This window comes from Dipodomys ordii, unplaced genomic scaffold (genome assembly GCF_000151885.1).
Source record: "Dipodomys ordii isolate 6190 unplaced genomic scaffold, Dord_2.0 Scaffold24, whole genome shotgun sequence".
NCBI lineage: Eukaryota > Metazoa > Chordata > Mammalia > Rodentia > Heteromyidae > Dipodomys > Dipodomys ordii.
Genome location: NW_012267240.1, coordinates 8,537,253 through 8,565,153, shown reverse-complemented (window position 1 = coordinate 8,565,153; position 27,901 = coordinate 8,537,253). Strand labels below are relative to the sequence as shown.

The following is a 27,901-nucleotide window of genomic DNA, read 5'->3' as shown; positions in this document are numbered from 1 at the left end:
GGGAGATCTTGGCAAGGCCTGATGCTTCGTTCTGGCATTTAATGAGAAACTCTGGTGGGGGGTGGGAGTGGGGGTGGGGGGAGAGCATGCTCCCTGTAATCCTGCGAGAACCCCCGCTCCCATGTTTCCAGCTTGCCAGATCAGGGCCTGCTTCTATGCCTTTGGTGTTATTCTACTCTTTCAGAGAGTTCTCTTGAACGTGAATAACATCTTCTTGTTTTAATGGATACCCACCTTTTATGAAGTGCTGGGATTAAATCAACTTTAAAAGAATCAGCCCGAGAGCGTGTAGTGCAGACAGCTGACACACACCAAGGGAAATGTTCTTTAAGGTGGTGAGCCGAAAAGGCCATTTTACTGAATCAGGAGAGCTACTTTACTCAGCGGCAATGACCTATTTAGAACCATGACTCAGCCAGCCTCCCTTGAAAGCAAAAGAAAAAAAAAAAAAAGAAAAAAGCAAGCAAAAGAAAGGTTCTGAGGGGATGGGGGGAGGGGGCGACTGCTCAGTCTCCTTATTATTTTAATTTGTTCTACCTCTGACTCAGTACAGCAAAACTGCCCAGGTGAGGTACTTCCTTGTGTCTTATAAAATTCTTTCATCAACAAATATAATTGAAATATCATTCTCCCAAGTCCTTCTTTTTTCTTTGTTTGTGGTGGTGCTGTGGAGTTTAAGGATGTTCAGTTGCCAGGCCTGCTCAGATAGGGTCTTCACTTTTTGCCCAGAGCTGTCCTTGGACCATGAGCTTCCTATTCTAACTCCTAAGTAGCTGAGATTATAGGTATGAATCACCTCACTCAGCTTTTATTTTGAGATAGGATTTTGATAATTGTCTTGTCTTTGACTCCATCTCTGCTTCCTGTGTATCTATCTGGGTTTATAGGTATATGTCAGCATGCCCATGTCCCCTTCATTTTTTGACAGAGATTTTCTTCTTTCATCTGGACTTTGTTCAGGTGGAACAAGTGCTCATGTTAGCTCTCCCAACCCCACCTTCTAGCTGCTTCCTCTTCCTTCTTGAGGTTCTTTCTACTGTCTTGTCTAGTTCACTGTCCTGAAATAGGACTTCATGATGTCAGTTCTGCCAGAACACTTTGTTTAAGACCAGCTTAGGCAACTTTGGCCTCAAAAACAAGCAAACAAAAAATACAAACAGAAGGTCTAGGTATGTGGCTTAAGTAGCAGAGCTTCTGTCTAACAAGTATATGGCCCTAGGTTTAATCCCCTATAATGCAAAACAAACAAACAAAAACCCAATTGGATCCCACCACTGCCACTGGTGTGGCTTAAATTTGCCACGCCTCTCTTCCATGTCCTCTCTTGGTCAACATCAATCAAAACCAACTTTCTGGTTTCTAGGTAAAACACTAGGTTCTATCTATTCACTTATTCTAGCCTGTCATAGATGGGCAAGATGGTGAAAAAGTCAGGCATGGTGTCTGCCCACTTTATATTGACTTTTGGGTAGGAAGATAGGCAAATTAAAAATGTCCCAAACTAAAGATGACACATCGCAGAGGGGACTATTAGGAAAACAAGGTACATATATAGGAGCAATTGAAGGTGAGGGCTGGGTCGGAGCAAAGAACAGAGCTCATTTGGCGTAGCAAGGAAAGAAAGTCCTCCTGTGTGTAAGATACAATTAGGTTGAAGCCTGAAGAATGGGAGGAAAATGGATTCTGAGGAAGAGCCATAGATTGGCAGGAAGGACTGAGGTAGTATGAGTACAGTGCTGTGAGGGGACTCAGAAATGTCAGACAGAGTGGGGGGACATGCAGGGCCAGACCAGAAAGTCTGAGTAAGGAATTCAAATCATATTCCTAGAGCACTGAGCGTAGGGTTACCTGGTCAATATTCAGAAAACCCAGTTAACTTTGAGTTTCAGGCAAAAAGACATAAAGAAGATAAGGATTTCCTAAATATCATATTGGATTCTCACAGTAAGCATGCATGACATATTTATACTGAAAATGGATTCATAGCTTAGAGCTAAACTGAAACTAGAAATCTTGTCTTTTGTTTTGCTTTTGCTGAGTCTGGTAACTCTAATGAGGAGGCCTCTGAAAAGTTTTCAGTTGGCCAGTGATATGACTGTAGGCCAAGTCTAGCCCTGCTGTTGTTTTGTAAATAAAGTTTTATCGAAACAAGCCATAGCCATTTATTTCTATATCATCTGTGCTGGCTGTCCTGCCGTAATGGCAGGGTTGAATTGCAACTAAGACTATTGACCTCACATGACCCGTTAAGGAATAGGTTTGCTGATTGGTAACTTAGACCACATTTTGCATAGCAAGGGTTAGGGCTTGGGTGATAGGGAGGGAAATGAGAGCACTGGACAGTGTTTTGTTTTTGTTTTTTAGATCTATTTGAAAGCCATGTGTGGGATAGACAAAGTCTATCTATCTTTTCCTTCTAATGGGAATTAGGTCCCTGAATCGTATAGTCTTTAAGCTCAAGTTGGTTTCGGTAGTTGAGAACCTGGCTAATTAATGTTGATTTATCTCAGAAATATTTACCCAGGATGTTCTAAGCCCAAGGGGCTCTACTTGGCTCATGATTAAATGTATATAGAAATGGATCTGTGCACACACACAGTATAAAGATACTGCTAAGTAGCACCTGGTGGCCTGGAAGAAATCATCTGTCATGTCAGTAAGAAGTTGGAGCAGGCTCTGCTTGTTGTGTGCTCCTCCTGGCTGGGCTTCTACCATGCCTTCTTGTATTTCTAAGACTTTTTTTTTCTTTTAATTAAACTTACCATTATTTTCCTGAAGTAGTTGCACATCTATGCATGTCAGTTTGTGAGTACAATGCATCTAATCAACATCACTCCTAAACATTCTCTTTCTGTCTCTCCTAACCTAATGCATCCCATCAATTTACCTGGCTCCATTTTCACATATGCAAAAATATTGACTATGATGACTGCATTCACCCACCCTTCTACTCTCCATTTCTATGGCTTCTACTTCCTCAGAAGAGCCCTGGCAGTTACTTAAAGAGGGTATAGCAGGAACAGTCACTCCTGTTCATATCATGCCTCTTAAGACACTCTCCCTTTCTCTACAGCTCCTCTGGTTGTGAAAGCAAAGGAACATCATCGCTTTCTCCAAAGAAGATTACTTCCAAACCAAATGGAAGGTGTTTTTGTTATGAAAGATTTTATTTGTACATAGAACCCCAAATTCTATGTGCAATTTTTTTTTTGGCATTCACTTGAGATTCTTAAGTTTTGTCACTTTGGCAGAAGTTATAGTCAAAGCACAAGGCAGCCATACATTCCTCATGTAATAAGCTTGTAAGGTAATATCATACAACAAAGTGCTAAAATGACTTAACATCATTTAAAGAGCAATCCAGGGTTGTTAATAGTTACGGCTTTTTCTGGAGTCCTACTTGCTTTGAGTATTCTGGCTTTCTAGGATCTTTTATGAGCTAAGGCAGAATCATTGAACAACAGCCTAGAGATGTGTTACCTAACAAGTTAATTCCAATTACTATGGAAAATATTTACTCCTAGATGGTGATTTACCACTTGGACCTACTGTGCTACCCTTGGAGGAAGGGAGGGAAGTCAGCTGTTTGATCACCAGCCCTTGTGGCTCTGTGGTATTTCTAGTATGGATATACGGTATTATCAAACGTGGCTGCTGTTCTTCTTTCCTTACCCAGGGATTTCATAACAATAACAACCACAAGTATGGGAGATTAGGCTTGTGTGATAGAGTGATCCCTTTTACTTAGAGAGCTGAAGTTGTTTGGGAATACTGAATACCAGTTAGGTCAGTACAGGTGAACAGAAACAGATTCTGCCTGGCTAGTTGCTTTTATTCATAGCAAATTTGCATTTCAATCACATTCCACAAAGATCATCTGCTGTCTACAACAGCCTTTCTTGCCAATTTTGGATTTCTGTCAGAATCTAAATAGTCTTTTTGCTTTGTAATTAGGTACAGGCAGGTTTGGAACTCCAAATTAAAATTGGAGGTGTGTTTCCCCATAATCTAATGATCAGTTACACTGTTTTTAATACGAAAATGGAGGAGACAATGCTAATAAAAACAAAATAAAAAACATGCTTTTCATCCACAGTTCTTTTTCCTTAATTTTGTACATTTAACAAGCCTGTTTAAATATCTTACTCCAGCCCCAAGCTGCAGATGAGGGAGAGAAAAAGCAGACAAATAAAGAAGAATGTAGACTTTTTTTTCAAAGGGGCTTGAGAAAATCTGAGGGAAGAGGGTACAGCAAGCAAGGCCAGAGGCATTGTCTGAAATAAGATTGCTGTAGAAGCCTGCCGAAGGAAGATTCTGGTCTGTATCTGGTCCGAGAGATTTCGTAAAAGGAAGGGTTATTTTTGCTTTTTTTTGAAGAGCAGAAATCATGAAAAGGATCCACACATCCATTTGCATGAATTAACAAACCCAGAGAGCGTCTGAAATACATTTTCAGTGCTGACCTGAAATGAAGGTCACTGAAGTCCCCAGACATCAATGCTTACAGAGCAGAGTGACATATTAACAAACCTTTCCAGCCAGGGTTGAAAGATCCTCGCCTCCAATTATCTGCATCTCACCCATGGATTGATCATTCTGTAGAAAATGAGAAAGAAAGGGGGAAAACAGGAAAAAAGAAAAGAAGACAGTATTTTATTGCTCAAGAAAACCTTTTAAGCACATTTTTCCCCTGGCCACTGGGGTAGTGACTAGAATGCACTTTATAAATACAGCACAGATAGCTAGCCCAGGCTCATGGTTGCCTATGGTTACTGAGAGCTGCTCTCCAGCACAGGGCCTGAGACAAAGCCCTGGAAATCACTGGCTGGAGAAGAGACTGAGTGTGGAGGCTGGATTGAGGACAGATAAACCTAATCTTAAAGAAGACTGCACCTCACTCAGGTGGAGAAGCTGAGGAGCCTGAGGTGTGGCCCACAACCCTAGATAGAGTCCAGAAAGCAGAGACCTAGAGTCTGAGGCCTCCTCTATTCCATACCAACCCCTGCTCTGAGGACAAGGGCAATTTGAACAGGCTGTAGATGAAGAAGGATTGTACGTAGCCCTAATATCAGGAACAGTCAAGCCTTAGGACATTTCTGTCAACCCTGCTCCCCCAAGCTATTCTAAGACCTGTTTACTCAAATCCTCTCAGAACTTATGGTCAATCACTCACTTTCACAGAGTTTGTTAGAACAGTACATTATCCCGTTGGAATGAAGCATCAACAAACAAAACAAATGGTTGTGTAGTGGAGCTCACAATTGGAAGCCCATGGAGACAAAACAGGAAACAAACTGACAACTAGTCTTTTGCCTCGTGACAGACACAGGTTAAAGGAACTGAATTGGACAGACCCAGGCTGTCTGCTTCACGTCCACACACATAAGCATTCTGCGATGTCGCAATGCCTCCCTCTAAAAGATAACCTCAGGAACAAGCCTGTATAGGGACCCTAAGTACTATGTGCTGAATGAAACCCCAAGATCTTCAGCTACTGAGGGGGACATCTGGTCCTTCTGCCAGCTCAGCACTGTCCTCTCTTGTTCTGGCAAGGAGATCTTCCCTCTTTTTGGGAGGGGGGGACAGGGGAGGAGTTTATTCCTCAGAGTTTGGCAAGTCCAGAGCTTACCAATGCAGGCCAAGTAGCTATGCCTGGGGCTATAAGCCAGCCATTCAAGCCAATTCCCTCCGATTTTTTCCTGGGTTGCTTTGAATATGATTCTGTCACTTGCAACTGAGAATTTCTATCAGGATATTTAATTCCCTTGTCAGGAAATTGGTTCTCTGGGAATAGAAAAGATAGCCACTTATGTGACAGTCTGGAGACTTTCCTGATCAAAAGGGGAGAAAAATACCACCAAATACTTTTTCCCCCCCACCAAATACTTCTTACTTCCATGGCTAAGGCCTTTCTTTTCCTTATTAGCTGTAGAGAGGGTCATTAGGACATTGTCTACACATGTACATAACACCACGATCAACCTCCCCCACTCTGGCTTTCCCTTATTCCATTACCCATCTCTAAAAACAATTTCAGTGGGATTCATTGCTCCATCTTCCTTTCTCTCTTGTTTGTGTGCTGGTGCTAGGACTTGAATTCAGGGACTCTCACTTTTGTCTAGTCCTTTTTTTTTTCTGAAGGCTAGTGTTCTACCATTGAGTCACACCTCAAATTCTGGCTCTTTGCTGCTTAATTGGAGATAAGCCTCTCACTGGTTTATCTGCTGAGCTTGCTTTGAACTGAGATTCTCCAGATCTCAGCTTCCTGAGCAAGTAGGAAGAGAGGGATGAGCCACCAGTGCCCAATGTCATTGTTCTACCTTCGTAAGAGTGACCATACTCATGCTCATCATTCACCCTTTCCCACTGCTTCCATTACAGCCTGTTTTCTTTTTTGTGATTTAGGTGTTTTTTTTTTTTTTTTCTGCCTGAATGATTCCAAGGACTTTTTTTTACTATGGTATTTCAGATGTGCATACATTATGTTTGCTCAGAACAACCCTCTTATTTGTCCTCTGTCTTTCTTTGACCATCTTCCCTTCCCCTCATTATCTTACATAGTTTTATAATTAGAATCATATCCTATGTGTATATATATGTATACATATACATACCTATAAACTTATATATATATATGAAGGTTATATACATATATGAATGTAGATATATATTCCTTTATACATACAGATTTATGTACATAAGTATATGTATATATATATATATATACCCCTATATATGGGTATACATAGGTATATATACAGGTACATATAGGTATATATACATATAGGTATATACCTATACACACATACATACCACAGAGAGAAAGAGAGAGAGAGAGAGAGAGAGGCAAAGAAAGAGGCTTTGATGGCTCTACAATGTAGCTCATCCTGAAAGTGGCCCATTACTAGAAAAAAGCAATAATCTTCTGATCTCAAAAGGAGAGACATCACAGGTTGTCCAGAGTTCACTGATCCTTAACTGTTCTGTATAAGCAAATGCCATCACGTTCACCAGCACCCACAGCAGTACTTAAGAACTTGTCAAAAATGCTTCAGGAGAATATTTTCTTATCACTTCTAGAGGTGCTGAGATCAAGGACTTAGCAAGGGACAAATATCTTCATAGTAGACTCAAGTCTGTGGTTACTACCAGCAGGAAAATAAAAAGTTCAGATTCCCCAGGGGACTGGACTATGAAGAATCGGACACAACTACTAAACCACAAAGCTGATTGCAGCCAAGGAGATTTGCACTCTGCCAGATCAGTGTACATTTCATAATTCTACTATTATTGTCTCCGCTTTCTATTGAATGTTTATCTCCATTCCATTGGTCTTCTCTTCACTAAAAACAAAAATCCCCACACAATATCAGAAAGTTAAGTAATGTGCTCCAAGATATTGTGGCCAAGTCTTATTTATGAAGGTCATGCTTAGTCCAAGTTTCTAAACATGTTTTTAATATTAGATTTGTCCTTACCCCATCTGGAACTTACATCTTCCAAGTCTGTAAATGGTCAATTATCCCAACACCACTTAGTTAGTTGTTTATTGCTTTTCCATGGTAGATTAAAATGTCATTTTTATCATATCCTTCATTTTCATATGTAAGGGTAGTTTTATTGCCTTCCAACATAACATGTCTATTCCCCGCTAATTAATGTAACATGTGCAGTTAATGAATTTATCTGTTAGTAATTATAAATAAAAAAACAACCAACTAACTTAACCTGTCTACTTCATACCATATTACTATGATTCCCATAGCTCTTTAAAATATTTTAATATCTGGTAGGGTAGGATAAAGTGTCATTTTTTATTGTTGCTATTCTTTTTTAAAAAAAAATGCCAGCTAGGCCTGGTGGTGCATGCTTGTAATCCCAGCTCTGGGAAGGTGGGCGGCAAGAGAATTTTGAATATGAGGACCATTTGGGCTCCATAGCAAGACACCCCCCCCAAAAAAAATAAATGAACAAAAACTGTGTTGGTTACTGTTGTACATTTTCTTCTAGTCTGATGTGTGCTTTTGAAGACGAAATCCATCAGTACACGTGGAACATTTAGAGTGGAGGATGGCACACGGTCAGTGCTCTCTCTCTAAGTCACAGACTCAGTGATGTGGTTTAATCTTGAGTTCTCCCATGTTAGAGACTTGGTCTCCAGGTTGTCCCTGTTGGGAGGTGGTGGAACCTTAAGAGATAGGTCTCTTTGGGTCATCAAAGAGGAAAGTGAAAGCTCATCTTTTCCTCTTCTTTTCTTTTGTTTCCTGGCCAAGAGGTAAGTGGTTTTGCTCTTCCATGCACTCCTGCTATGATGTGCTACTTTGTAATAGACTATAGCAAGTGAGGCACCAATCATGGAGATCTCCCAAACTGTGAGTTAAAATAGGCCTTTCTCTTTTGTAAGTTTATCATCTGAAGTATTCATTAGTGATGGGAAGCTAATTAAACCACTTAGTTCATATGATTAATTTGTAGTTCCTTCTCAGTATACTGGTATAAAGAGTTTAAGAAGTCCATAAAAATAAGGCTTATTTTCCAGGCTTTTATTAAGGAGTCTATAACAATAAGCCTTTCGTCATCTACTGGGATGGAAAAGTGAATTCAGAAATGCAACTTTTCCATCCTTAGTATTTCAACCAACTTTGCTGCTTTCACTTTATTTGGCCCTCATTCTACCATCCAAGACTTTAAAGAACATGGAGTCTCCACCACCCAAGCCTTTTCAGGTCTTATATGGATAAAAATCCTTGCTATTGTCATTGATACTTTCCTTCACAGACATCAAGACCTTTACTTTCTCTGCTCTGCTGTGTAATATCCTTCTGTAATCAGTTTTCCTTTCAAACTGTGCTGGCATCTCTGCCCACAAAGGTTTTATCCATCTCTTTTGTCCCTGTGGGTATATATTTGATTTCTTTATTCTTGTTTCAGCAGGGTTTGAGAACAAAACGAAGCCAATTGTACATAAACAGTCCACAGTACTTAACCATAATCTATTTCTAATGGTTTTGATTTAATGATATCTTATATGGAACTATTCATGCACCTTCATAAGAAGACCGGAGTATAATCTTCTTTTCCCACCTTGGTGGATTTTTAAACCAAAGTTGTGTTATAATAAGTTGGGTGATTATTTCTCTTGTTTTTCTCTATGCTCCAAAGAGCATAGAAATGGATGAATGGGTTTATCTGTTTTACTGAGGTTCAAAACAATTCTGAATGGGTATATTTAATCTGTTTTTAACAGATGAGGAAATTAAATAAGCATTCAAAACTTGAGCATCTCCGATATCTTCTGCTTGAATGTAGGGAAACTGAAGCATTGGGGGATTAAGTCACTTGCTCAAGGTAATACACCTAATCAAATGGGGAGAATGGGATTGCATCTCAGGCAGTCAGTTCCCAGGGCACATGTATGCTAGCAACCAGGCTCACTTCATCTGTATGTTCACCTTCCTCATAACTCACCCCACAGACATGGTAAGAATGAGTTTCTAAATAAACATCATTATAGAAGGAAAAGCGTGCTTAAACGTACAGAAAACCACCCAGAAAGTAAGACAACTTCAAGGAGGAAAACAGATCATTAAATCTTTAAATCAACCATGCACTTGAGGCTCACACCTGTAATCCTAGCTACTCAGTAGGCTGAGATCTGAGGACCGTGGTTCCAAACCAGTCCAGGCAGGGAAGTCTGTGAGACTCTTATCTCCAATGAACTACTCAGAAAACACTGTGGCTCAAGTGGTAGAGTGCTAGCCTTGAGCAAAAAGAAGCACAAGGGCAGCAACCAGGCCAAGAGTTCAAGCCCAGGACTGGCAAAAAAACAAAACCAAAACCAAAAACCTGGGCAAAAATCCCTGCACTCAGGAAGCTGAAGCAGAAGGATGGGGAGTTTTCCACCAGCCTGGGTAAGGTGAGAGGAGTGAAAAAGGGAAGAAGGAAGTGAGAAGGAGGGGGGGGAGAGAAAAAGAGGGGGGGAGAGAAAGGAGGGTAAAGGAGAGAAAGGAGGGAGGGGAGGAGAAAGAGAGGAAAGATAAGAGAAAAAAGAAAAGAAGGAAAGGGGGAAAAGATAGATTTAAGAGGTATTGACGGGGGGGGGGTTGGATTGGGGGGGAGGATGGGAAGGGATGGGAAGGGGAAACAAAGGAGAAGGCTACAATGCTTGATAAGAAATGTACTCATTATCTTGCCCATGTAATTGTAACCCCTCTGTACAGTGTTTTCACAATAAAAAAAAAAAAGAACCTAAAAAAAAAATAGAGGCATTGACCATGATAGAGCCCATTCCATTCTAGATTCACCTGTTCTACATTATTTGGGTACCCAGCCCCTCCTCCACATTCCTGTGAAAGAACACATAGTCAGTGCATCTTTGAGAGCAGCATGGCAAAGGATCAAGCCTGGTTGTAAGAGTGTGATATGGAAGAAACAGCATAATAGCCAAGCGAAATGAACACTTTAGAAGAAATGATGGTGACAGTGGATGTGCAGATTTGTTTAAGCAAAAACAAAATCACTGACATTTAGTGCAAGCAACCTTAGAAGAAATGTCTTAGAAGTTACTGGTGTAGGTGGCCTGATCTTTAGGAACTGCTATAGCTCAGCCCAGCAGGTAAGGCAGTTCCTTCCATGGAGAATTGGACTGCTTTGATAACATCAGAGAAAAACAAACTGAGGGAGAAGGACTCTCATGAATATCCTGTCCCTTTGAGGAACCAGAAGAGGAAAAAGAAAGAAAATAAACAAAAGAGTCACTCTCTAAATCATGGATTTCCAACGTCTGAGTGACTTGCTTCCAAAGCTGTATGTTTGAAAGCATCCTCAATCTGATTCTTCTCTGCCTTTTCTGCCTGCATCAAGGCCTATCTTTGCTTTGTCCATCTTCCTCCTAATCCTTCCTCTGTACTATGTTCCAGTACTCAGTGAGGTCCCTGAACCTGTTGTCAGGGACAGAGAGGCAAAACATTCATTATAAGAAGTTCAAAGAACGTTGCAAAGAACACTGATTTTTTAACTCACAACATTTGATGCCAAGCCAGATAGTAAAGATGCGTAAATTGATCCCAGTATCTCATTTTTCAGGTGTGGGATGATATAAGACATGACTCTATATGTATGCATGTGGGGGGGGCGCTAGTGTAAGGGCTTGAACTCAGGGTCTTACACTCTTTCTCAGTTTTCTTGTTCATGGCTGGCACTCTACCATTTGAATTATGCTTCTAGTCTAGCATTTGACTGGTTAAAGTCTTGACTTTTCGGCTTAGCTGGCTTCAAACCATTATCCTCTAGATCTCAGCTTCCCAAGTAACTAGGAGTAAAGGTATGAGTCACTGGTACTGGTTAGGATATAGGCCTTAACTGGGTGCTTTAGTCCTTTAAGCTTACTGGGGTGAAATACAGTATGAAGACAATGCGCAGAGCTTCTGGGACATTTGTATCTGCCTGTTGCTTCAACGAGAACAGCTCTACTTGTCTGTCTGGATTCAAAAAAAGATACTGAATGGGCTAGGGAGAGATTCTGTTATTAAAGAAAAGTGTGAAAACCGTAATTTTGTTATTTGTTTTCTTTGTGTTGAATTCAGGGCCTCACACTCTTGCTTGGCTTTTTTTCCTTAAGGCCAATGCTCTACCACTTGAGCTACAACTCCACTTCTGGGTTTTTGCTGGTTAAGTGGAGTCCCAGGGACTTTTCTGCCCAGATCTGCTTTGAGCCATGATCCTCCTATCTCAACCTCCTCAGTAGATAGACTTACAGATGTGAGACACAAGTACCTGGTTGAAAACTATCATTTTAATGATTTTTTTTTCCCTCCTTGAAGTTGTCTTACTTTCTGGGTGGTTTTCTGTACATTTAAGCACCTTCTTCCTTCTGTAATGATTTCTGTTTAGAAACTCATTCTTACCATGTCTGTGGGGTGAGTCATGAGGAAGGTGAACACACAGATGAAGTGAGCCAGGTTGCTAGCATACATGTGCCCTGGGACCTAACTGCCTGAGCTGCAATCTCATTCTCCTCATGTTATTAGGTGTATTACCTTGAGCAAGTGACTTAATCCCCCAATGCTTCAGTTTCCCTACATACAAGCAGAAGATAACCCTACATCATATGATTATGGAAGGATTAAATGAATTAATATATGTGAAGCACTTAGAAAAGTGCTAATCAATAGTACCTAAAGTGAAAGCTGACTTCTTGCCATCTACCTGCGACCTTCAGAAACAGGCACATTTGCTCTGTTTCCTAGCATTCCTAACATTGGCTTTGTGACTTAACTCTTTGTTCATTCACTCAGCACATTGTGAATTCGTGTCAGTGCATGCTTTGTGGTTGGGGGCTTGTTGCAGTTGATTGTAGCCCAGGAAGTCTGTGGTTAAGAAGCACAGATGCAATTCCAGTGCTGCTGTGTATAGTGGCTACTGTCTCGTTTGAAACAAGCTCGTTTGTGTGTTTCTTAGAGGTTTCTTGGTGACTCTTGCAGTTTCCATGCTGCAGAGACTGAAGCTTTAAAAGGGTCATTGGCTAGGTGGGATTTTCATCATTTTTTCCCCACTGTATCCATTGTATCCATCAATATACAAGTCACCTGGAGATCATGCTCTCACCCATTTTTATACTCAGCAGCAACTTGCATGGGACCCATATTGCTTATTCTATAGACCAACAGATGGTCAGTAGAGTGAAGTTGACCTTGAGATGCTCTACAAGATGGTGGTTATTGGCTAAGGATGTGGCTCAATGGTAGAGTATTTGAGTGTGCTCACGCAGGAGCCCAGAGCCGATCCTTAGCATCACAACAAAAACAAACAAACAAATAAACAAAAGGTTAAAAAAAAAGGATATGGCAGCAGAAAATCTGAGGTAGATCATGCTCATGGAAGGTCCTTTTCTTGATATTTTCCAGGGATCACTTAACATCCCCCAATTCATTTCTATAAATCTACCATTTTAGCTTGAGAATTTAAAACATTTATAACTCCTTATCAACTGAAAAATCTTAATTAAGATATCAGTAAACTGTACAGGAAAAGTCAATAGTCATAAATTTGAGATTTTTTTTTTTTTGGTCATGGGTCTTGAACTCTGGGCCTGAGTGCTGTCCCTCAGCTCTTCAGCACAAGGCTAGTGCTCTATCACTTGAGCCATAATGCCACTTCAGATTTTCTGGTGGTTAATTAGAAATAAGAATCTCACAAACTTTCTTGCCCAGACTGACTTTGAACTGGGATCCTCAGATCTCAGCCTCTCGAGTAGCTAGGATTACAGGTGTGAGCCACCAGCGCCCGGCTGAGATTGTTTTTTTTTTTTTTTTTGCCAATTCAGGGGCTTGAACTCAGGGTCTGGGCACTGTCTCTGAGCTTCATTTGCTCAAGGCTAGCACTCTACCACTTGAACCACAGCACCACTTTTGGCTTTTTCTGTTTATGTAATACTAAGGAATTGAACCCAGGGGCTTCATGCATGCTAGGCAAACACTCTACCAGTAGGCCACATTCCCAGCCCCAGTTCTGAGAAATTTTATGAGATCCCCATTCGTGAGTGATCTCACCACTGCTGGTGAATATCTGGCTGGCTGAGGCCCAGGACTGCCAGGTACGTACCATGCCACGTGCTGGCTCATGGTTGCCTATGCCACATCTCATCATTTTTCTCTACATGGGGATTTCTCACTTTTTCTTCAAGACTCAGTTTAGGCGTCTTCTAGTCTAGGAAACTTTTCTGGAATCCTCTAGACTTCATCTGTTTCAGCATCCCAACCACTCTCCAGGCATATCTGAATGCTAACAAACCATGACTGACAATAACTGTGAATGTGCAATTTCCAAGGGAATGAAACTTCTAGCACCACAGCCCATTTCCATTCTAATTGTGCCCCCGGTGGCTGGCACTTGGCAGAACTCAGTATCTGCCATGCCATCCTGAGTCATCTGAGTACTCATGATTAGTATGGTTAAAAAACAATATTTTCCCCCAATCTGTGTTAAACATGAAGCGCTTGCAAGTGACACCTAATTTTTCTTGCTTTCATGTCTTTCTCAGGTTCCTGAAAAAAAACTAATTGCTCAAAGCAGGGCGGAGGGGGAAAGAAAATCAAAATGGCAAGCACATATGAGAAAGTATCTGTAAAGCTAAATTGAGTGACAGAAATGGAGCTGATCTGAGTACCTTGGGAGAAGGGAAGAGGAAAAATACAGAACTTTGGACATCTGATTGGTTCCCACCCAGTTCCATTTTCCTATTCTTTTTTTTTTTTTGTCAGTTGTGTGGCTTGAACTCTGGGCTTGGGCGCTGTCTGTCCCTGCACTCTTCAGCTCAAGGCGAGTGTCTATTGCTGTGAGCCACAGCACCACTTCTGGTTTTCTAGTGGTTTACTGGAGATAAGAGTCTCACAGCCTTTCCTGCCCAGGCTGGCTTTGAACCATGGTCCTCAGATCTCAGCCTCCTGAGTAGCTAGGATTACAGGCGTGAGCCACCGGCATCCGGCTCCATTTCCCTATTATTATTATTTTTTTTTTGGGTCCGGTCGTGGGGCCTGAACTCTGGGCCTGGGCTCTGTCCCTCAGCTCTTCAGCTCAAGGCTAGCGCTCTAGCACTTGAGCCACAGCGCCACTTCCGGCTTTTTTCTTTTTTTTGCTTATGTGGTGCTGAGGAATTGAACCCAGGGCCTCAGGCATGCAAGGCAAGCGCTCTACCACTGAGCCACCTTCCCAACTCCCCATTTCCCTATTATTATGTCTGTGTCTGTTATCTCATTATTTCAATTCCCAGTCTCTTCAAATATTAAAAAAAAAAACTTGCATGCAAAAATCCACGTAATTTATAGGCACCCAAACACAAACTACTATTATTTTAATATCAGCAATTTCTTGAATAATATGTAAAGGATATATTTTGAAGCCTAGCTAGTAATCTTTCTTAACCAGGGGAAAATACATTAGGATAGACAATCCAGTTCATTTTAGACATCCGTTCTTGATTTTTGGTATGCCTAAATTTGCAAACATGATGTGATTTTCTTTGAACACGAAATAGCCTTCTGTTAAGTGACAATGATTTATTGCTCTATTGTGATTGGTATTCTACCCCACCCAGATTCCAAGAGGGGTACTGGGTTAGCTAAGACTAATCCCTATCCCACAGAGAAAGGCCGTTTTCTTTTGGAGGAATAAAGAGATGTTGGGTCAGAAGAAGGGACCACAGTGATGTGAAGAAGCTATCAGCTAATAGGAAGACTGCAGGACCACCAAGAAAAAAAGGACAGAATGAGCTTCTACTTCCATTTAGTTATCAAAGACTCCAGGGATTGGTGGAGAGGAAGCTCAGTTTAAAAACAGAGTTGGCCACTTTGCTTTACATGAACTTTGAAACCTTGAAGCCGGATATCCTTCTGTTTTCATCCTTGGTATGGGGCTTCTTGTTTTGATTGAAATTATGTTTTGAAATCACGGGTGGGACAAACAAGCCAAGCCTCCTGACAAATGTAAATGATCCCAAGACTTTAGTAAAGTCTACGTTCTAAAATGGGAAAACAAGGGTTGGAGGTGTGGCTCAGTTGGTAGAATGCTAGCAAATAAGCAAAAGCTTCAGGTACCAAGTTCAAGTCCCAGTCTCGGACCAAAACTAGAATAAATAATAAATAAATGGGATGACTGTATGCCAGCACTGACTATTTTGAAGAAATATCTTAAACATCTTTTAAGAAATATCTTAAAAGATCAATTTCTACACATGCTTTATCTCCCCTTAAATTACCTAAGGAAGATTTATAATCTTTATAAAGTTAAAAAGTTGCCTAGTGAACACTGTTCAACAATAACAAAATCTTACCCCAGTTCTCATGTTCTTTGCTCGAGGTGCTAGAAGATGGGTATGCAGATGAAGAAGGGCCAAGGGAGAGAACTAGAGACAGAAGCCATGCTTGGAAACATCTAGAATGGAATTCACCACGTTTTGGCATTAGACGATATCTATGTCCATTCCGACATGACTTTATTCTGGGTTCAGAAAGTCCATCTTGATATGTCAGCTTCTCAGCTCAAGCTATATCTGAAGATGCCATGCCTGCAAAACTGACTCCTATTTTGGCATAGCAATGGGCAGAGCCACCTTTAGAACCAGGCTAGAGGCCCTTCGTATCAGGAACACCCAAGCACAAGACCCTAATGGAGGTTTTTGATTGTTGAGGTTTTTTTTTTTTGTTGTTGTTGTTTGGTTTTGTTTTCTAAAGCAGTTATTGTTATTATTGTTGTTGTTGATTTTGTTATGTTGAAAGGCCGGTAACAGATTGCACTAATAGAAATTGTGCAAGAGGGACATGTGGGTAAGGCAGGCCTCCCTCCCACCTTGTGGAGATATTCATGGTGGGAGTAGAGTAGAAATAAGAGCCATCTAGTTGGGGGAACCAAGGAAGGGCTATTTTCCAATTGACCATCCTAAACCACTCAGCACAGGAGGCTCAGCAGCTGGGCTCTCCACATAACTAACTGTCCATTGGCTCAGAAATCTTGGAAGTACCTGAGTAGGGAAAGAGGGTCAAGAACCCAGCTACTTTAAAGCCCTGAGGTGTTCAAGTAAGGTGATGCAAGCTGAGGTTCAGGCAGGCATGGTCCCCATCCGAGATCCCCAAGCTCTGGCTTGTACCCTGCTCTGCCAGGCATATGAATGGCTCATTTCTGGCTGGCAGGCCGTAGAAATGAGTTCAGATCTTTTCATTAGTCTCCAGGAAAGGAGACCTGGGTAGAACCATGAGACTGGCCATGAACAAAACAATAACATTTCAGAACCTCAAACATTTCTGCCTATGGTATGTGTATGCATAGCTACGCTCGCCTTGGAACTATGACACTATGACACGTAAGCCAAGCCTATTACGCATGATGCAGTAATTGCCATCCATTGTGTTTACTTAAATGAACACCCCAAATTATGTCTACATAAAACCTGCATAAGGATATGGGTAGCTGCTTTATTCACAACTGCTAAAATGTGGAAACAACCAAGAGATCCTTTAGGAAATGAATGGAAAAATAAACCAAAAGTAGAGGAAAAAAAAATACAATGGACTAATGAGTTATCAACCCAGGTATGCGGGTGCATGTCTGCAATCCTGGCACTGAAGAAGCTGAAGCAGGAGGATCACAAATTTAAGGCCAGCCTGGGCCAAATAGATCCTGTCTCAACAACAACAACAACAACAACATCACCCTCAAATAAACCAACCAGGTGCTGGTGGGCCAGGCCTGTAGTGCTAGTTATATGAGAGACTGAGATTAGGAAGATCATAGCTAGAGGTGAGCAAAAGTAAAAATTCCTGAGTTTCCACCTTCTGGGATCAATAAGATGATAACTGGTAATGACTGACTGAATCAATTACCCCACACCAATGCTGTGGCAAACTCATTTGATTTCTTATTTATGATGACTTGCCTGATATCATCTCAATATTTGTGCCACATATGAAGTTAATAGGCTAAAACCTAATCACTCATGGATGGTACTGGGACGTGGGGCATTGGGAAGGTGATTAAGTCACCATAGCTCTGTCATAGGGCTGAGGATGTGGCTCAATGTAGAGTGCTTGCCCAGAATATGCAATGCGTGGGTTTGATTCCCAGCACTATGAGGAAAATGACCAGGAGAGCTTCCTTGGCTCTCCCATCCTATGAGTACATAGGGTGGAAGTGTTATCTACGAACCAGAATGGAATGTGTGGGTTCTATCCTCTAGGACAGTTTCTGTGGTTTATAAAACACTTAGTCTGTGATATTTTGTTACAGCGGCATGAACAGACTGAGACAGTGCTTTATCTCTTCCTCAAAGTTAATATAAGTAGCAGACAAATTACCAATGGATGCAAATGTCATGGAAAAAAAGTAACAAAGTTCTCACGTGCAAAAAATCATCAGGAATATCTGTAGGCAAAATCCAGAGCTAGAGGGAAAGACAATTATATGTCATACACAGAAAGTAGAAGAAGAAAGTAGAAGATGCCAACAATCTCATCATGTTATTATTTTTCAGATTTATGGTCTTTGCTGAAACTTCTCCAGGTATCTAATGAGACATGAATGATATGTAAAAAGATGAGAGAGTAGAATGTTCTAGTGCTTCCTTTCATTTGTCAGAATAAGAAAAGATGTTTTATAGGATGTAGACACGTTGATTGGCAGTACAGGCCTGCAAATTCCTTCATTATTAAGTCATGTCTTTAAAACTGGGTGGGGCGCTGAGTTATTAAATTTTTTCATTTCCTCTGGAGGCCTGGGCTTAGAAAGCTAAAGACTCCATGTGAAATGAGTTGGGTGGTCTTGGGAAAATTCTGTGTAAACAGGCATTGCTCATCTAAAAGTAGCACCAAACACTGTGCATCTGTCCATCCATATGATCCAAGCCAAAATCTGGACTCCATTCATGTGCCTGAGGAATAAATTATTCCCTAATAAATGTTTTTGTAATCACAACAAAGAGGAAGCTCCGGGACACCAAAGGAAATGAGATCGCTGTCCCCACGTGGTGGCGGAAGTCTGGTAGAAGAGTGGGAGAAGGAAAGGGACCACAGATGTGTTTGGCTCATAGGGGCCTGGCCTTCTGTGACAAGGCTCAGCTTAAGAGATCCCTGAAGGGTCCCTTCTCCTAGCCTGCCGACAACCAGTGCAAAGCCCCCAGGAAGTGTGGCCGTTGCTCTCATTGCTGTGGACAGGACTACAATGGGCTTTCATCAGTGGACTCAGCTATGTCCATACAATGTGTGGTCTGACAAGGACCAGAAGCTATGAAGTGGGTCACTTTGGCTCAGTTCCTTTTGTATCCAGGTCTTGCTACTGAATAAAACACCTACACTTCTCTCTCTCCTCCCCTATAACATACTTGTTGGTGTTGGCTGATGAGCATAAGGCCCTATGTTGGTTGATTGACTGGTTTGTGAGACTGCAGTCTGAACTCAGGGCCTCATTCTGGGTAGGCAAACAATCTACCACTTGAGCCATACCCTTAGTCCTTTCTGCTTTAGTTCTTTTTCAAGTAACACCTTATTTTGCCCAGGCTGGCCTGAACTACAAGCTTCCTATTTAACCTGTCTCCATAGCTACACAGACAGGTGAACATCATTGGGCCTGGCCTTTAATTGTTTGAAATGGGGCCTTGCAAACTTTTTGCCTGGGATGGCCTCAAACTACAATCCTCCTGATTTCAGCCTCCTGAGTAGCTAGCATTACAGCATGAGCCACCAGTATCTGGTTCTATTATAGTTTTAACTTTTTTTATGCTTTGGGTAAGTCTCTATGACTTCTGCTACTTGTCAAAATGAAGAAACAAAGATCTATTTTACCCTCTTTCTAAGAAAAAAGAAAGGCAAAATGTATGAGACAACAGTTTCAAGATACTCCATGTCAGGTAAAAATGAACAGACACAGACACATGGCCCTGAGATTATCTGAGATTATTATCTTTCCTGAATGGAACAGAAAGCTGGGGAAGACAAACATAGCTACAGTTGTTGGTATAGAGTACTGGAGAAAAGAGAATGAGAATTCAGAAGACTATTCATCAGACAAGTAAAGGCCAAAGGAAAAACCATCTGGAACAATTGGTGGGACAGGGTTTGATACAAACAGGACACAGACCAGTATCTTTTCCCATCTGCCAGAATGGAAAAAACTCAGAGCTGTCAGACCACTGAGTACAGTACCCTGGAAGAACTTGCCTCTGTTAGGAAAAATAACTGTAGAGTGAGCATTTGCTTGGAACCCATATAATAAATTACAAAAGCAAGATCATTAAGGACCAAACTGCTTCCCAAACTGCTCAAACGTGTTTATATAAACCTTTCTTTCTCTTTGTCTCTATCAATCTATCCATCCATCCAGCTAGAGAAGCTGTTCAATAGATATAGAGTTCCGACTTTGCAAAATGTAAACATTCTAGAGATTTATTATATAATAACTATGAATAAACCAATCACTGCTATGTTCTGAAAAATTACTAAAATAGTAAGTTGGTTATATGTTTTCTTATAAAGCCACAACTAAACAGCACTTTACAAGCACAATTCACAACGACTGACATCCAGTGCTAGACTAGCAGATGTACAGAGAGGTAAGAAAATGAAAATAACTGGCTCAAATATTAGGACTAGAAGACAAAGATATTACGCTGGTTATTAGAATTATATGCTATGTGTACAATATTTTGAAGACAGCCAGCAACACGAACAGTGGGCAGCGCAGCTACGCTGATATACTCAAAGCGCATAGGTGAAAATGAATTAGGGAATACAAGGGGACGGGAGTGGATGGGAAAGAAAGGGAAGAATTATGAAAGGTGTGACATTGACCAAGGTGCTCAGGTTGAATTGAAACCCCTCTGTACAACTACTTAAAGATAATTTTTTAAAACAAAAATTAAAAAAAACCAAAGCAAACAGAAACCTTAGCTATACAACTTCAAGAAAACAAATTCTGCCAACAACTCCAAGGAACTTAGATGCAGGTCTTTTCCCTGACTGAGGATATGTGGATACAGTTAACTGAAAATCTTGATTTCAGGCTTGAGAAATGCCAAGCGGGGACCCTAGCCAAATGATTCCAGATTCCTGACCATGGAAACTATGAGATAATAAAAGTTTGCAGGTTTAGGATAATATGTTTATGGTCATTAATTATACAGTAAAAGAAAAATTTTGCAAATAGATAGGGCTAATTGCACACTAAACATTGCAGATAAAATGATTTGTGAACTGGAGGACAAAAATTTAAAAAAAATACAAAGTTGGGCATGGTAGTGCGTGTTTGTAATACCAGCATTGGGTAGGAGAATCATAGGTTGAGATCAACCTAGGTTACATAGTCAGATCTGTCTTGAAAGAAAAGAAAGGAGAGAAGAAGAGAGGGAGGAAGAAAGGAGGAGAAAGAAGAAGGAAAAGAAAGAAGAAAAAGGAAGGAAAAGAAAGATTGAAAGCATATAAAATTGCACAGCAAAAATGTTTAAAGATGATCAGCCATGGAAAAACTTCAAAATATAGCTTAAGAGGCATGTAATTAAATTTTCTGAAAAGAGGGAGAAGAAAATAACGGCTGAAGAATTTCCAAGTTTGATGGCAAGTATAAGCCTAGAGTTCTAAGAAGTTTAATGGGATTCAAGTTCAAGTAATATGAAGAAAACGATATTCACATAAAAATCATGCAGGAGCCTTCTGGCTAAAAGTAAGGCAAATGAGAGGATTGTGTGCCAATATATTTAAAGGAGAAAGGAAACACTGTCAACCCAGAAGTGCATAATTAACAAAAAATATTGTTCGAAACTAAAGTTGAAGTAAAGAGAATTTTAGGGAAAAAAAAGGCTGAGGCATTGCACTACCAACAAACCTTCACTGAAAAAAATAGTACAGGAACAACCACCAGTAGGAGGAAAATGGTATCAGATGGAAATAAAGATAGTCACAAATGGATGAAAAGCATTAGAAATAATGGGCTGGGAAGCATGGGCTGGGAAGGTGGCTCAGTGGTAGAGCACTTGCCTTGCATGCTTGAGGCCCTGGGTTTGATTCTTCAGCACCACATAAGCAGAAAAAAAAAGCTGGAAGTGGCCTTGTGGCTCAAGTGGTGGAGCGCTAGCCTTGAGGTGAAGAGCTGAGGGACAGCGCCCAGGCCCAGAGTTCAGGCCCCACAACCGGACCCCCCCAAAAAAAGAAATAATGATGCATAAAAAGATTCTTCCTTGAATAACTGTTTTGGTAAATAATTAACCTTTTAAGGGTAGTTTTAGATTTATCAAGGTTAGTGTAAAGAGTTTCTGAAGGCTCCTCACCTACTTTTTCCTATTGTTAAACACCTTACACGGCTAGGGTATAATTTGCCCAAACTAAGGTTCTACCACTGAGACATTACCACTTCCATTTTTCAGTCAGATAGATGTGTTTTGCAAAGACAGGTTGTATATGGCTTGAATCTAGATGAATTAACTATGCTCCAGACTGTTATATACTTGAGAAAGAAACTCACTTAGAATTCAAACATGATTCAGAAGGAAATATCCAGATTTTTTAAAAAAAGAAGTTTTTACAGACCCATCTCTCTCTCTCTCTCTCTGTCTCGTCATTGTGGGTGTTTGAACTCAGGGACTGGTGCTTGCTAGGAATGAACTCTACCATTTGAGACATGGCCTCAGCCCTCTTGGCTTTAGTTATTTTTCTAGCAGAATCTCATGCTCCCCCTCACCCCCTTTCTTGCTGGCCTGAATCGTGATCCTCCTATTCAAGCCTCAAGTGTATCTGAGATTGCTAGGGGCCAGCTAATTGATTGAGATGGGGATTCGCTAACTTTTTTTTTGCCTCTTTGCTGGTTTCAAACCGAGATTCTCCCATCTCTACCTCCTGAGTGGCTGGGATTACACGTATGAACTACTATATCTGGCCTTTCATGTTCTTGTAACTAGAAAGAAATATTTTATTAATTGGTAATACTACTACTACTGACAACAATAATTTTTTTAAAAAGCTGAACTAGAGACAGGTACTGTGCTGAGTTGTACATGCCTGATTACATTTTCTAGATGAGAAAATGGAATCTTTATTAGAAAGTTAGTCTAAACTCACTCAGTAATTAGAAGAACCAGAATGTGGACCCAGGCCTGCTCCATAGCAAAGACATTTGATCATTATGTTTAATTTCATGGAGATAACATAGATTAATACTAATCAACTTGGGAATACTGGCAGGTCCATGCTGAAAGCTGGGCCTTATCATGTCTATTGGAAATACACCAAGGAAAAGAGAGAGGAAGGGTGAAGTTGTTTGTCCTCTGAGGATATTACTGTAGTTCTCATGGGAAGGATTAACATAGGGAACTTGGCTGGTCCCTGGGCCATTGGAAGTGCTTCTTAGGCTGTGAGTCATGCTCTGAAACCTCTGTATTGGTGGACGCTCACCGGTTGCCCATCACTGGGACAGTGGACAGTGGCTGTGGGTAGTGAGGAAAATATAGCTGTTCCCTTTGCTACTTCACATAGTTCAGGGGCCACCCTAGGCTTGTAGATGAGGCAAGTGACTAACACCCAGATTTCCACTCAGCCATGCCCAGTGATGCTTCACTTTTGAGGTTTTATGCAAGAGTTCACTTGAAAAAGTCAGTGCTGAAAAGCGTTTGAAAACCACTAGCCTGGTGACAGACAGCACACCATAGTGATTAAGCTTGTGGCTTTGTAGTCTGACAATTTGGGCTCAAATCTAGGCTATGTTAGTAGAGGACTGCACGGCTTAAGCATATCAACCCGTTCGAACCTCAAATACACCCTGGCTCAGGGTGGGCGCTGGGATACGGGAGTGGTTAGCACCGTAGACCCTGTGAGTGGGTGAAGAGCTAGAGGGAGTCAGGTTAAAACTCAGAAAGGGAAGGGAAAATGCCCTGTGGCTCAAGAGAAAAGCCCTAGAGATGTGGTTCCTTAGACAGGTTAGAAATAGAGAGGAGCGTATCTCTATCATACAGGACAATATCTGGACACTATACCATTGAAAGTATGAAAACTAAGGCCTGGGGAATTCATACCCTCTGCCATACTTACATTGTATCCTGTAAGTCATTTTGTTTCTGGGTTGATGTCAGGTTATTTTCTTTCTTTTGGAACTTTCTTATTCAACTAAAAATAGTAGTTTTCTACATTTTTTTTCAAGAGTATGTAGAAAGTAATACATAGGGAGTTTAGGAAAATAGTATAACCACAAAGCGAAATGCAAGAAAACCTAAAATGTAGGACACAGTTGAGCTGTACGTATTGATATTGATACCAAGATACATACATGTATACATTATGACAAAATATATCATATATAGTATTTACATAAAAAGGACAGAAGAGAAAGCATATATGTCTATAGTATTACATATAGGGAATATAAATATATCATGTACATATAGACTCTACAATACATGCTATAAAATATGTTAAAACTTTATATAACTGCATGTCAATATATTTTATGAGCTATGTATATAATATATGCAACATTCAGTCTAACTCTCTCCTACCTAGATTTCTTTCACTTTTTTCCATTATTAGACTATTTCTCTAGCCTTACCCTAGTCCCCTCTGTGCCACCAAACTACTCTGACAAAAACAGAGGAATGGGAAAGTTAAGAAATTTCTTTTTTTTTTGGCCCGGTTGTGGGGCCTGAACTCTGGGCCTGAGCACTGTCCCTCAGTTCTTCAGCTCAAGGCTAGCGCTCTACCACTTGAGCCATGGCGCCACTTCCGGCTTTTTTCTTTTGCTTATGTGGTGCTGAGGAATCGAACCCAGGGCCTCAGGCATGCAAGGCAAGCGCTCTACCACTGAGCCACCTTCCCAGCCCAAGTTAAGAAATTTCTTGTGCACATGCATATATCACAAATACACATCGAGAAAGGATTATTAAAAATGAAGATGATATGGCTTAAAGCAGTTTTAGTCCTCCACAATAATAATATTCTTACAACCCCTACTATGTTAAACATTTCTTTCGCATTATTTTCAGACCACTAAAAGTTATACAACATACACTGAGCTTAAATTTTAAAAAAGGGTTCCCTTCAGTCTTCCTGAACTGACACAGCAAGTCTCCAGAGTCCACTAATTCTCTGGCCCTCTGAAGCACATACCCCATACAGAAAGGGCTCCTACACAAAAAAGCAGGGAGCCCAGAAGCCCATAGCAGGTGCTGTGCAGTTCTTTGCTCAGGGCCAGGAGAATCCCAGAATTCACTAAGCCCAACTTTTGACAGTGGCAGGCTCATTTTCATCTGTTGCCAATAGAAGGAGAGAAAAGATGGGAAGTGGGGCCCATTGGAAACCACCACAGAGTTACGCAGTCAGTTAGTCACACTGTCCTGAAAAGTTCTGGCTGGTCACATGGTCTCCTCATTGGCCACAGGGAGCATCCTGGAAAATGCCATGTGCAATTCAAAGTCACGCCAAGCCCACAATAAAAGGACAAACTATTTTCTGCATGAGAGAAAGGAGAGAGAGATAAACAGAGACAGAGAAAAAGAGAGAGAGAGATCGGGACAAAGAGAGGCAGGGAGAAACAGATAGACCTTGTGAATCTGAAAGAAAAAAAGTCTATTCATTCAGAGTCAGTCATGGGTATTTCCCATCCCCCTCCAGTTATTAAGTCTAAACTTAACCAACCCAAATAAAACAAAGCAAAATTACTCCTGAGATTCTCTCTCAGGAACTTCATTTGGTTACCTCTCTTCCTCTCCCTCAGAATGAAGAAGACTTTTGGTGTTTTGGACCAAAATGAGGCCAAATGTTTTGATAAAATGCCTTTGATGGCAGGAAATGCCGTTAGCAGTTTGGAGAGTGAGTCAGTCGTAATGGATGTGTCCAGAAGAATGATAAGACTCCAACTAGCATGACACTCTAAAACTTGAGGGAAATCCAGGACTTCTTTGTAAGAATGACCTGTTCTTCCCAAGAAGTGCTAGCTAAAAATAAAATGATGAGTTGGTAAATTTTATTTGACGATAAAATTTAGAAACATAGTCAAGAAATTGAGTACTGAGATTGAAGATGCTAACAAAATTTTTTAAAAAAAAAGACACTTCGGGGCTGGGAAGGTGGCTCAGTGGTAGAGCCTTGCATGCTCGAGGCCCTGGGTTCGATTCCTCAGCACCACATAAGCAAAAAGAAAAATGCCGAAAGTGGCAGTGTGGCTCAAGTGGTAGAGCGCTAGCCTTGAGCTGAAGAGCTGAGGGACAGTGCCCAGGCCCAGAGTTCAGGCCCCACGACCGGACCCCCCCCCCAAAAAAAAGACACTTCCATAACTGCTGTTGGGAATATACATGAACTATAACTGCTTTGCAGGAAAATCTGGTGATAGTGTATTGGAATATAAGTGCACTGGAATTAGAAGCAAGCCTAGTGAAAGAATCAGGGATATGCCAACATTCAGTGAGCAAGCACATTCATCACAGTGCAAGGCTTTAAAGCAACCTAAATGTCTGGTGATAAAAATATACTTGAAAATGTTGTATTAGATGTATATTGTGGGATTAATATGCTTTTACAGTGATATTGGGAGGCATTGATCAAGAGATACTGTATTCATAAACTACTTTGTTGAATGGCAACTCCTTTGTACAACTACTTAACAATAAAAATATAAGAAAATATACTGTCAAGTGCTCTATTTTCTTCTGGGGGACTGAACTCAGGACCTCAGTTTCGCTCTTCACGTGGGTCATAACCCCAGTCCTTTTGCTTTCATTTCCTTTTCAGATAGAGTCTCTCTAAGTTTGTTTCGTCCAACCTCAGACCATGATCTACCTTCCTCTGCCTTTTGAGTAGTTGGATTAACAGTGATATGCCACCACACCTGGCCTTTAAAGTACTCTTGGCTTGTTTTTCCAGTACTGGAGTTTGAACTCAGGGCCTCACACTTGCTCAGCTTGTTTGCGAGGCTGGAACTCTATCACCGGAACCACATATCCAGCCCTGCTTTTTGATGATTATTTTGGTGATGGAGTCTTGAGAGCTTTTCTAACTGGCAGGAAGAAGAGCTGTGGCTCAGTTGGTAGCATGCCAGCCTTGAACAAAACAGAAAAACCTAAGCAAGGGCATGAGGTCCTGAGTCTAAGCCCCAGTAACCCTCCCCTCGCCACCCCGCCACACACATATAAAAGGAACTCAATAGACCGGAGGGTGTGGATACATAATCATGCAACAAATAGAAAGTGGCTTTGAGAAAAAAAAATCACTGTCAAGACTTTACTATACTAATTCTTTTTTTTTTTTAATAAACAGCATAGCTTCATTTGTAATCTTTCTCAAGTTGTAAAAGACACCTGTGGTATACTGTTCTAGCCACAGGTAGACTAGTTACTATGCTGGACTCCTCTGTATTTCCAGGGCATTTCTTTTCCTAAACATATACAAATACCTACCTCCACAACAAATGGTCTATGGCAGGATGACTTGACAGAGATATTCATGCACAAAGGCCAAAGCCTGGGAAATTCATCAGGAATTTCCCTGTGCCTCCTGCACATTTATCCACAGAGTGGGTGGTTTTTAGGAGGTGGTGAGGAGTAGAATAGAGGGTTGTGTCCCAGTTCCAGTCTTCTCCATGCACAGCTGGTATTGCTATTGGCAACCAAAACTCTGCTGCAGCCCTCCCTACGCCCCACTCCCCCTTGGTGAGAGAAGAAAGCTGATGGCTTAAAGCAATGGATGGATTACTCATCAAAGCTGCCAGTTTAGTTGCATGGCAGAGAGGCGAGATTGCCCAGGATTTTCTCCTCCTTAATCTTTAAATTGCTCTTTTGGAAAGCAACAATTCACATTGGAGTTAGGCATTAATCCCTGCCTGGTTTGATTGGCCAACTCAGAGGGCTGTGGACTGATGCCAACTGTTCACTGTTCTCCTCCCCCCACCCCCGCATTTATTTTGATCTGTTCCCACTGGTGCTTTAACTATAGCTAAGTATCCTGAAAAGGTGTATGTTCCTGGAACCTTGGAGCAGGACTGAAGCAGCAACTGTCTACATCTTCCCTTTTATAAGTGGGAGATACAGTCAAGCATGGCCCAGGCTTTTGTAATTCGGTAGGTCACATCAAAACCATATCCTGAATCTACATCTCATAAATCCCAATTCAATGCAGACTATCTATGTCAGGAAAGGAGACTTTTCCTATGCGCTCTAGTAGAGGATGACTTGACAATTTCCTTTACACATAGGCCAAAGGTTCATCGAGTTCTATTCTCTCATGACATAGTGACAAATTAATAAGAATCGGGTCTTATGAGCAAGAGCAAGTGCAAAGTACTCCAATAAGAGGAGGAAGACTTCTTCCTCAATCACTTTGGTACTCTGACATAATTGTTGATTTGGATGGCTACTTGGTTTATTCTGTCAACAAATAGCTGTTGA

At 41.1% G+C, this 27,901-nt stretch overlaps 1 protein-coding gene across 2 annotated transcripts in view; it reads right to left on the bottom strand.

The window, feature by feature from the left end:
* The window catches only part of Prtfdc1 (phosphoribosyl transferase domain containing 1), a 79,526-nt gene that overhangs the window by 11,369 nt on the left and 40,256 nt on the right, over positions 1-27,901 (bottom strand). For both annotated transcript variants that reach the window (XM_013014641.1, XM_013014642.1), the window contains exon 4: positions 4,531-4,596. In XM_013014641.1, coding sequence (XP_012870095.1) covers positions 4,531-4,596 — 66 coding nt within the window. The remainder of the gene's footprint in view (positions 1-4,530; positions 4,597-27,901) is intronic.